The sequence below is a fragment of the Zalophus californianus genome, chromosome 9 (genome assembly GCF_009762305.2).
Source record: "Zalophus californianus isolate mZalCal1 chromosome 9, mZalCal1.pri.v2, whole genome shotgun sequence".
In the NCBI taxonomy this organism is placed as follows: domain Eukaryota; kingdom Metazoa; phylum Chordata; class Mammalia; order Carnivora; family Otariidae; genus Zalophus; species Zalophus californianus.
In genome coordinates, this window is record NC_045603.1 from 7,341,643 (window position 1) to 7,353,545 (window position 11,903).

General features: G+C 48.1%; 1 protein-coding gene across 1 annotated transcript in view; it reads right to left on the reverse strand.

Annotated features, from left to right (window-relative positions):
- Nucleotides 1-2,555, reverse strand: part of MEI1 (meiotic double-stranded break formation protein 1) — a 72,614-nt gene extending 70,059 nt beyond the window's left edge. The window contains exon 1 of the mRNA XM_027593874.2: nucleotides 2,380-2,555. Within this exon, the coding sequence (XP_027449675.2) occupies nucleotides 2,380-2,550 (171 nt within the window). The 5' untranslated portion in view covers nucleotides 2,551-2,555. The remainder of the gene's footprint in view (nucleotides 1-2,379) is intronic.
- Nucleotides 2,556-11,903: the final 9,348 nt, after the last annotated feature.

Genomic DNA, 11,903 nt, shown 5'->3' on the forward strand with positions numbered 1-11,903 from the left:
GCCGAAGCTAAAAAAAAAAGTGCATTCAATAAACGGTGAAGGTGCATCTCGGCTGCCTGTAACCTGTGCTATTGCAAATCTCATGTATTCCCTCATGTCCCTCCTACATAATACATTAAGCTAGTGATATAAATGAGTTACTCAAAAAAACTCGATGACCCTCTTTTACCTGTGGGATTAAGTCAAAACTCTAGCTTGATTCAAACTCTTGGAGGAACTCATCTTAACCTGGCTTTTCAATCTCACTTCTCTCAACTTCCTTTCAAACACTCTGATTACCTCCCCAAACTCATCCTTGCTAACACCTACCTTTTGGGATAAGCTCCCCCACCTCCTCTGGTCCAAATCTCACTCATCTTCTCAAGCCTAATTCAAATGGTTCCTCCTCTAAAAAGCTTTCCCAATTTCCCTCATCCCAACAGCACTTGACCGCAAATATATCTACCTACTAAATTCCCAGTAATTTTTAGCCTTCTCATTTTCTCCTCCATGTAACCATCTTAGTTATCTCTTTATCTCTGACTCACTATCCAGGAATGGCAGCCTCAGAACTTTTGGCCTCAATGAAATCTCAAATATCAGCTAGCCAGCAGTTCTCAGAGGGGAGCCTGGGAACCCCAGAGGGTGCCCAAAACCCTTACAGAGAATCCAAAAGATCAAAATTATTTTCATATAATACTAAGATGCAATTTGTTCTTTTCACTCTTATTCTCTCACAAGTGTACAGTGAAATCTTTCAAAGATTACATGACAAGTAATATACAACAGATTAAACGCAGAAATATATGAGAATCCAGCTTTCTTTTAAGCTAGACATTAAAGAGACTTGCAGGGCGCCTGGGTGGCTCAGTTGGTTAAGCGACTGCCTTCGGCTCAGGTCATGATCCTGGAGTCCCGGGATCGAGTCCCGAATCGGGCTCCCTGCTCGGCGGGGAGTCTGCTTCTCCCTCTGACCCTCCCCCCTCTCGTGCTGTCTCTCTCAAATAAATAAATAAAATCTAAAAAAAATAAAAAATAAAAAAAAATAAAGAGACTTGCAAAAATGTAAGACAAAACCATTCCTTTCATATCTTTTTTGTTTTGGAAAATATCATTATTTTTACTTACTTATGCCACAGAACTGTACACTTAAAATGGTAGATTTTATGTCATGTGTATTTTGCCGCAATAAAACCAATTATGCTAATATGTAAATGGACTTACCATTATTTTTAAATTAGTATTTTAAAATTGTTTTTACTTCTAATACAGTAAATATCAGTGGATATAACCCACATAAAAGCTCTTTGGGGTCCTCAACACATTTTAAAAGTGTAAAGGCATCCTGAGAATAAAAAAAAAAAAAAAACTTGAGACCCACTGATCTAGCCCACTCCCCTTCCCTCCACGGCATGAATTCCCCTCTCATGAATGTGAGAGAAAAGTGATCCCCCAAACTTTTCTTGGACGCCTCCATGGACAAAAAACTCACTACAAAGGTGGGTAGGCAGTGAGGGAAACGGCAGCCCATTTTTCAGCCAGCTCTGCTTATTAGAAAGGTTTTCCCACTCTGCCTGGTTGTACCTTCTGCCTGTCACCCCTGCCATCATAGAGACCAGGGCAGCCCCCTCCTCCACATTTATACCCTAAGAAATCTGAAGGGAATGAGGAGCCTCCACCGCGCGTGCCCTGGCCCGTGGGCCCAGCCAAGGCTAAATCCTGGAGAAATGGCAAGGGCAACAAACGGCAGGGCAGCTACACGGAAGGGAAGGGACGGGACGGGAAGGGAAGGGAAGGGAAGGGAAGGGAAGGGACGGGACGGGACGGGACGGGACGGGACGGGAAGGGACGGGACGGGACGGGACGGGACGGGACGGGACGGGACGGGACGGGAAGGGAAGGGAAGGGCAGGGAAGGGAAGGGACGGGACGGGACGGGACGGGACGGGACGGGACGGGACGGGACGGGAAGGGAAGGGACGGGAAGGGACGGGAAGGGACGGGACGGGACGGGAAGGGAAGGGAAGGGAAGGGAAGGGAAGGGAAGGGAAGGGAAGGCAGGCATGCGTGCCAGCGAGTCCTGGAGTTGGGGGGCGGTGGCGGGGGCGGGGGGCGGTTAGTGCGGACAGGAATAGGCCCAGCTGAGGCCCAGAGCCAGGCGCAGGGGTTAGTCTGGAAAAGGGTACTCCGCTCAGAGCAGGACGGCCTGCGGGGCAAACTGAGGCTGAAGTAGTATAGCAGAGAAGGCCGCTCCAATCTGCTGAGGGAGCAGGCCTCTTTAGAGGGTAGATTTAACGAAGCGGGTGGGCCCGGTTTAGGGAAGGTGCGTCCGGTTTGAGGGAGTTGGTCTGGGGAGGGAAGGCCCAGCTTGGTGAAGGAAATGCCGGGGCCCCGTTCGCACCGATACGCAAGGCTCCGGCAGCAGCTCCATCATGCAGGCCAGACAGAGGCGTGGGGGCACGGGCAGCAGCCAGCACGGGTCATGCCTGTAATGAGCCTTCTCGAAGAACAGCGCCGCCTCCTCGTCCCTCCCAGGCCCGGGAGGGCCTGCGGCCGTGTCCCTCACAGCCATGTCTCCGCGCGCACGTACACCAGCACCTTGTCCCGCGCAGCGTGTGCGCAAGCGCACTTGAAAGAGCGCCCCTCCGTCGCGCGCCAAAGGGAAAAGTGGGGAGGCGGGTAAGGCGCCTGCGCAAAGCAAGTGCTACGCAATCTCGTGGGAGCCGTCGCCGTTGAGAGCGTGTGATAGGTGCGAGGACTCGCGAGTGTCCCGCGAAGGACAAAGCAGTTTGCCCTTTGAGTCCGTAGGAGTTTGGCTTCACCACACTATAGGTTGAAAAATATTTATAAAGAAGCTATCACGGGCGCCTGGGTGGCTCAGTCGTTGGGCGTCTACCTTCGGCTCGGGTCGTGGTCCTGGGGAAAAAAAGCTAACATTAGCCTTGAGAAAGGAAGGGAAGGAAGTAATCTCTTTTTTATTTATTTTTTTAAGATTTTTATTTTTTGACAGAGACAGCAAGAGAAGGAACACAGGCAGGGGGAGTGGGAGAGGGAGAAGCAGGCTTCCCGCCGAGCAGGGAGCCCAGTGGAACACTCGATCCCAGGAGCCTGGGATCGTGACCTGAGCCGAAGGCAGACGCTTAAAGATTGAGCCACCCAGGCGACCTCAAATCATTTAATTTGTTTTTTTAAGATTTTATTTATTTATTTAACAGAGACAGCGTGAGAGAGGGAACACAAGCAGCGGGAGTGGGAGAGGGAGAAGCAGGCTTTCCCTGCAGAGCAAGGAGCCCGATGCGGGGCTCAATCCCAGGACCCTGGGATCATGACCCGAGCGGAAGGCAGACGCTAAACGAGTGAGACACCCAGGCGCCCCAAATCATTTAATTTTTTAATGGTAGAAAGAGATTACAAGGATTTATTTAGCACCTGAGTGTCCAGCAACTGGCTAATGGTGAAAGAGGTAAGTTCAGGAGGTGTTTCCTACTTTTAGAAGCAGTGTGACTGAGTGCCAAAAAAAAATTATTTCTGTAGCAAAATAGTTTAGAAAACAATGGTTTATTGTTCAAGGCAGCATTATGAAGTAATGTTTGAGAGAAGTAGGTATTAACATGGACAAGTTCTCGTTAAAATTCTGTGCACAAAAGATGCAGACTTATATATAAAGGAAGTAAAATCAATAAGCAAAAACATTTATTCAACATATCTTAAGTACATTATAGCAGTAGTGCATATTCAATGAAGACAATGAAAGGAAAAATAATATTTTGATATATTTTCTTTTAGTCTGTAAAGTTTTACAACAGTAACATACAAAAGTTTGTAAACTGCTTCTCCCAGAGAAAAATATATCATGTACATCTTCCATATCATTAAATATTATCCTTTATGTTTTTAAAATGTCAACAAAGTATGTATTCTTTTGACAAAGTTTTGAGCCAGAAACTGTGCTAGGAGCTAGAGGATTCAAAAGTGAGCAAGAGGGCGCCTGGGTGGCTCAGTCGTTAAGCGTCTGCCTTCGGCTCAGGTCATGATCCTAGGGTCCTGGGATCGAGTCCCGCATCAGGCTCCCTGCTCGGCAGGAGACCTGCTTCTCCCTCTCCCACTCCCCCTGCTTGTGTTCCTGCTCTCGCTGTGTCTCTCTCTGTCAAATAAATAAATAAAATCTTAAAAAAAAAAAAAAGTGAGCAAGAGACCATTCTTGTCCTCAAGGTCAGTCAAGGAGACAAATGAGCAAATTATTGCAATAGAGTGTTATCTATTGCTGTGTAACAAATGACCCCATGTGATGGGTTGAATGATGAACTTCAAAAAATATATCTCCATGTCTGCTATGGACTGACTCTTGTCCCCCAAATTCAAATGTTGAAACCCTAATCCTTAATGTGACTGTATTTGGAGACAGGGCCTTAAGAGGTATTTAAAGTTAAAAGAGGTCATAAGGGTGGGGCTCTAATCCCATAGGATTGGTGGCCTTCTAAGAAGAGGGAGAGGGGAACCTGGCTGGCTCATGAGAGCATGTGACTTTTGGTCCCAGGGCTGTGAGTTCGAGCCCCTCAATGGGTGTAGAGATTACTTAAAAATAAAAATATTTTTTAAAAAAAGAGAGAAAGTTCTCTCACCTCTCTCCATATACATTTACAAAGGAAAGACCATGTGAAAACACAGTGAGAAAACAACCATCTGCAAGCCAGGAAGAAAGTTCTTACAGAAACCGAATCAACCAGAATCTTGATCTTGGACTTCTAGCCTCCAGAACTGTGAGAAAATAAATTTCTGTTGTTTAAGTCACCTAGTCTCTAGTATTTTGTTTTAGCAGCCAGAGCAGACTTATAAAACATCCCAATCCCCAGAATTTGTAAATGTTACCTTATTTGGAAAAGGATCTTTGCAGTTGTGATTAAGTGAAGGATGTTTAGAGATCATCCTGGAGTATACAGTGGGCCCCAAATCCAATAAGATTTAGACACACACACAGAGTAAAAGGAAGAGAGGCAGTGTGACCATGGAGACAGTGAGTGGAGTGGTGGTGCCACAAGCCAACCAACACCTGCAACTACCAGAAGCTGGAAAGAACCAGGAACTGATGGCCCTTTAGAGCCTTTGGAGGGCCTTCTGACATCTTGATTTCAGACTTCTGGCCTCCAGAAGTTGTTTTAGGCCATCAGGTTTGTGGTGACTTGTTACGGTAACCATAGAAAACTAATATGCCCCCAAAACTTAGCAACTTAAAACAAGAAATATGGATTCCTGATGCACAGCTTAGTTAAGTGACCCTGGTTCAAAGTCTCTCACAAGGTTGTAGCTATCTCAAGACTCACTAGGGCTGAAGGATCTGCTTCTAAGCTCGCTTACCTGATTGGTGGCAGGATTCAGCTCTTCAAAGGCTAAGTGAGGACCTCACTTTCTTGACAACTGTTTTCCAGTGATCTCCTCAGTTCCTTGCCATATGTGCCTTTCCATAGGGCAGTTCACAACATGGAGGATGGCTTCTCTCAGGGAGCAAGCAAGGAAGCAAGAGAAATGCCCAAGATGGAGCTACAGACTTTATAACCTAGTCTCAGGAGTTACATTCCATCATGTCTGCTGTATCCTGTCAGAAGTGAGCCACTAGATCTAATCCACACTCAAGGAGAGACTATACAAGGACAAGGATACTGGGAGGTAGGGAGCATTGGGAGCCTTCCTACCATAGTATAAATGCTGTTGTAAACGTAAGCATGAATTGCTATGGGAAACACCGTGCAGGTAGCAATGCATAGTAAGAAAAACATCAAAACAATAACTGGGTAATAAGATTATGGATTATTTTTCCTTTTCTGAATTTATAAACTTTCTTCAATGAGCATGGATGGGTTTTACAATGAATTAATAGGAAAGTTAAATGAAAGGGAAGAAAAGAAGGGAGAAAGGAGAGGAGGAAGGGAAGATAAAGAAGAGGGAGGGAGAAAACCTGAATTAAATTTCCAACTCCAGCACTCATGGATTTAGGCTCTGTGAATCTACTTCCACATGCTGAAGCTGCCTACAGAAGTATCATAAGACATAATGCCTTTTGGCTCAGAAGTTTCAGGCTTAATTAAAACAAATAATTGACGCCAGGATATCCCACTGGTGAGACAGACAAGGCAACAAGTAATTATGGTTGACAGAGCTTGAGAAGTGGAGGGGGGAGATGGTTTTTCCATGCAGTATGTTCATGGGTAACAGAGTTCCAGCTGAGGGAATGCTCCGTAATCAGTTCCCTTCCTTGTGACCAAAAGACTTAAATATCAGCGTCCAGTACAGAGCACCACCCCCTCCAAAAAGTGGAGGCTCAGTTTGAGCATCCTACCTCAATCAGAATTAGCTTGGACCAGAGCAGGACGGAGCCATGATTGAAACCTCAGTAAACTCTACTGTGAGGAGCTAGGGAAAGGAATGTATTTAGGAGATGATGACATTGGGTTGACCTTCAATACCATAGAGTAGAATGGCTTATACCCTACCCACAAAGTATCCCAACCTCCAAAAGGGGACACTCAGAAAACATGTGCCAGAAATATCAGAACCCCACAGGGCCCAAATAACCAATTTTATTAGAAGCTTTGAAGGTGAACAGACCACTCATGCCTTCTCTTATGTGTTCTGAGGACCCTGGGCCAGCGGCCTACTTTCTAAAGCCATGCTGGAGCGGAAAACATCTCAAATGCTTCATAAAACCAAACTTTTTGGGGGCTGATGGATTCTGTAGGGCTCCATGTAGGTTCTCAGGTTCCCCTTGACCCTGGAAGCGCTCTCTCTTGAGAAGAGCAGTCTCAGCACAGCAGTGACCTGGTGGCTGAAGGTCTCTCTTCAGAGAGACACTCCAATGCTATCCTCCCTTGTATGTTGGTCATCCACTTTGGGAAGCGGGGTAGTATCAGAAACCCTCAGGCTCAGGTTGGGGGCTGAGTGCTGAGGCTTGGCCAGGTGTTGGGACCAAGATACCTTGTTTAGAAGGGTCATGCTCAACCTTGCTGCAGCAGAGTGGAGACTATCTTTGAAGCTGGAGGTGTTTGTGAAACAGGAGGAAGGCTGCTGCCCAGCTCCTCTGCCCTCTGCAGCCTCCAGGCTTCCTCTTCTCCCATGTGTAGCCTGCTGATATTTAAGTCTGGGGGGCTTAAGGACTTCCTGGGATGTGCACTCCTTCCTCCAGTAGTCATGGCCCCCCCTGGATTATGAGGTCCTCACTCTGCAGGGAGCCATCTCTGCCATCTGGGAGACTCCTGGCCTGACCATTTTCCTGTCCATGCTGTTCTCACTGGAAGGCTCTTGGCCACACCAGCTCCTAGACTGTGCTGCAGGCCTGGAGTTCCTGGGAGCAGCAACAGCCTTGGCTCTAGGAGGAGCCTCTGCCTGAACGTCCCGTGGTTCTCTGGTGCCTCCCGGTGGCCTGACTCTCCCAGGCTTTTCAGAATGGATGGAGATGCCCAAGGGCTCGCACCCGTGTGACCCACATTTCTCTAGAGCTCTGGCCCGTGTAGGAAGTTTTGAGCTTTTTCTTTCTAGGGGCTGAACTCTCTGGGATCTCTCAGTTGACTTAAGGCCTGGCCTGAGGCCCTGGGCCTCACAAGGTCTTTCCTGCTGTGGTTGGAGCTCATAGGCTGTGTATAATCCAGGGAACCTCACCCCAGCAGGGGGTAGTGGGCACGGTCCTAACATGTTAAGGAGCAGACGGGACTCCAGGATCCGCTGGGGGAGGCCCCACTTCAGGTGTGCAATGTTCCGTCGCATGAGGGACTCCAGGAGGAGCCGTTGGCTCTTTTTGAGGACTGGCCACTTGGGCAGGACAGTGAGGGCAGTGGGAGGACCCACTAGAGCTGTGGCAGCTTGAGAGGCTTGGCCACATGAGACAGAGGGGCAGGCAGAGGGCAGGCCCAGGGAAGCAGCCAGAAGTTCTCCAGAATGTAAGTTCTGGAGCTTCCAAGTCAGGCCAGAAGTCTTCCCTGGATCCACCTTTTTATCCCTTTGTCAGCTTCTCTGGGCTTCAGGTGGGGCCTGCTGGGAGGCTAGACTGACCCTCGCTCTATGCTTCTTGGCAGAGGCCATGCTCTGGCTGACCAAATGCTCTCCCTCCCCATTCCAGTTGAGGAGAGGCTTTATCTCAGGACAGGGAGCGGAGGCCACTGCCTGTTTCTGTTGCATGGCCCCACATCCGAGCCCCGAGCCCCCGGAAGAGTCAACTGAGAGACTGCCTTTAGCAGCATCTTTTCCTCTGACCTGCTCCTCGTTTCCTCCCCTTAGAACGTGAGGACCTCCAGCCTTCTCAGCTCTGCGCTCTCTCTGGCTCCCGACATCCTGGATTTCTGCAGCGTCCTCATCTCCATCCTTGTTCTGGTTCCCCGGCCCTCGTATCTGGGTCTCTCCATCAACTTCACTTCTTACCTGTCCCTGGTCATCTGCCCCTAGAGCCTCGGTCTCTGTACCATCATCATCTGTGGTCCTTGTCAGGTTTCTCTTCCTTTGTATTTCAATCTCTGCGGCATTCTCACCTCCCACCTGCTCCTGGTTCATCCACTCTGATGAACAGCTCTTTTCATCAACTTTGCTTTTTATCAGTCTCTGGAGACCTTCCCTAAGTCCCTGGGTCTTTCCATTATCCTCACTTCTAGCCTCTCTCTGATTTCTCTTCCCCAATGTCTGATTTTCCTCCTTCTTTCCTCCAGTCTGCTCCCAATTGGTCCTCCCTGGTGAGTGGCTCTCTCCAGTTTCACTAACTGTCCCTGGTTCTCTCTCTTAGGCCTCTGGGTCTCTACAGCATCCTCACTTCCAGCCTGAATTTCTGTTCCATTCTGACCTCCTGTCTGCTCCTGGTTCTTCCACTCTGATAAATGGGTCCGTCTATCAATAACACCTTTTAACTGGCTCTGGCTTTCTTCTCCAGGCTCCCAGGTCTCTGTATCATCTTCACCTGCACCTTCTCTCGGGCTTGTCTTCTTTAGAGCTTGAATTTCTGCACCATTTTCATCTCCATTCTGCTTTTCTTTCTTCCATTCTGCTGAATGAGTTTCTCCACCAATTTGACTTGTTAATTCTCCCCTGTTTTCAGCCTCAGAAGCCTGGGTGTTTCCACCATTCTCATCTCCAACCTGTTCCTCTTTCTTCCATTCTGCTGAATGGGTTTCTCCGTCAATTTGACTTGTTAATTCTCCCCCGTTTTCCACCTCAGTTGCCTGGTTGTTTGCACCATCCTTGCCTCTAATGTATTCCTGATTCTTACACTCGGGCGTATGAAGCTCGCCATTAAGTTTACTGCTTAACTGACCCTGGTTTTCTTCCCTAAGTTCCTGGGTTTCTTTACCATCTTCACCTTTAACCCCTCTCAGATTTCTCTTCCCTAGTGCCTGAATGTCTATTCTATTTTCATCTCCAAACTGCTCCTGGTTCCTCCCCTCTGGTGGATGGGTGTCTACATGAGTTTCATGTCTTAGTTGTTCCTGGTTCTCTGCCTCAGGAGCCAGGGTATTTGTACCATCCTCATCTCCATCTTTTCTCTGGTCTCTCTTCTCTGGTGCCTGAGTTTCTGCTCTAAGTTCACCTCCAATCTGATCCTGATTCCCCCAACATGGTATCTCGCATTCTCTGTCAATTTCACTTGCTACTGTTCTCTGGTCTCCCCACCATGGCGCCTGGATCACTACCCAGTCCTCCTCTCTTATCACCCTGAGGTTCTTCCTTCTTGACATCTGGGTTTCCCCAGCATCCTCCCCCCTTCTCAGGCCTCGGTTTCTCCAGCCCACTAGAAGTTCATGTCTTAGTTGTTTCCAGATCTCTTCCCTAGATGCTTGGATCCTCCCAGATTTCTCACTTCCACCCTGATCCTGCGTTTCCCACCCTACCGTCTGGATCCCTATAACATTCTCACTTCCAATGCATTCTTGTTTTTCTCACCCCAGGGCCTGGGTCTCCATACCTTCCTCTTGTGTTACTTCTCCCAGGTTCTCGCTCCCAGATTCCTGGGTTTCCACATCATTCTCACCTCCAACCTGAGCCTTGTCCCTCCTTTCCTGTGCCTGAATTTCTATACCAGTATCATCTCTAATCTTGTCTTGTTTTCCCCACCCTGGAACCAGGATTTCCTCACCATCCTCACTTCCAGTCTGGCCCTGCCTCCCCAATTCTTGGGCCTTGGTCTCTCCTTCATCCTCTCCTCTGGCCTCTTCCTTTTTCTTCCCAACTGCCTGGGTCTCTACAGCCTCCTCATTTCTACTTTTGTCCCAGTTCCCCCACTCTGGTGTTTGAGTCTCTGCATCAATTTTACATCTTAACGGTTCCTGGTTCTCTACTATATGTGCCTGGTTTCCAGGAGGATTCTCACCTTCAGCCTCCCTGTTGTTTCTATTCCCTAGTTCCTGAATTTTGGCTCTATTCTCAATTCCCATCTGGTCCTGATTCTTTGACCCTGGTGTCAGGATATCTCCATCAGTTTTACTTATTACTAGTGTCTGACTTCTCCATGCCAGGACCTTAGTCTCTGCACCATCCTCCATTTCAGAGTTCCCTGGGAGTTGCCTTCCAGTTGCCTGAATCTCCCAAGCATCCTCCCCACTGCTCTCTGTCTGCTTCACCCACCTTATAACCTCTCTGCTTAGCATCTGGTTTTCCTTCCCTGGTACCCAGGCCTCTTGTGGGCATTCCCAGGACTTCCAGATGGACATTCCCACTTGTTGGTTGGAAGGATCAGACTGCACCCTCTGAGATGAAGAGAGGTTTGAGAGAGAGGGGGCTAAAATCATGGATGTGAGGTGAGACCTCATGCTGACAACAGGCTCCAGTGGCACCAACTCTTCCTGGGAGTGGACCAGCAGCAAATCAGGTGAGTCTGCTCATCACTGAGACACCAGGGTACCTGCCATGCTTCCCAAGAACTGTCCTGGGGGAGCATACAGGTGCTTGAAAGGGAGGTGGTGCAAAAGAAGGGCTCAAAAGGAGTGTGGAAATCCCAAGGTGGACCCTGACATGGGTGCTGCCAAGAGAACAGGTATTGGGTCCATGATTCCTGGAGGCTCCTCGGGTATTCCTGTCTCTTCTTTTGTACCCATTGTTGGACATGAGCATCCAGGCCACTGAGATCACCAGGCCTAAAGAAGAATCCAGGGGTCATCTGGAAAGAAGTGTCATGTCTCACGGAGGGCACTGCCCACTTCTGCGGTGGCACCTGTAGTTGAGAATGGAGAAGCAAAATCCTTGCTCACACATTGTCTCATCTAATTCTCACAGATCAGAATTACAATCTCCATTATCCAGATGAGGAAGCTGGGCTCAGGAAAGAAGGAATCACTTCCCTAAAGCCATTCATTTAAGAAAGACAAAGAGTTTATTCCAGGCCAGGCTGGGGTTCTAGATGCTGGGGTTACCAGCATAAACAAGACAAAGTCCTTGTCGGCAGCTATCTTCCAGACATGGAAGACACAATAACCAAGTATACAACATGTTAGATATTGAAAAGTGTTCTGATGGAAATAAAAGTAGAATGGGTATGGGGCTAGCTCCTTTAGACATGCTGGTCACAGAAGGCCTCTCAGAGGAAGTGACATTTGACTGGAGACCTGAATGAAATGATAGGCAACCGAGTGACATCTGGAGAAAGCACTGAAGGCAAAGGAGATGTTAGTGCAAAGGCCCTGAGGTCAGAACAAGGTCATGTGTATAAGAATCTCAAGGGGTCCCTATGCCCAGAATGGAACAGGTGACTAAGAGAGTGTTGGGAGATGAGGTCAGAGAGAAATGTAGGACAGGTAATGCTGGGCCTTGGACTTATAGTTAGAAGTTTGGATTTTATGCTGAGTTTGACAGGGAGTATATCTGTTGGAGCCTTTACAGGGTTTTGAGGGGCAAAGTTTTTAAAAGTTGGTTCTTGTTCACAAGCATAACGTTAAGCCAGGTGTGAAAGAATACCTACCA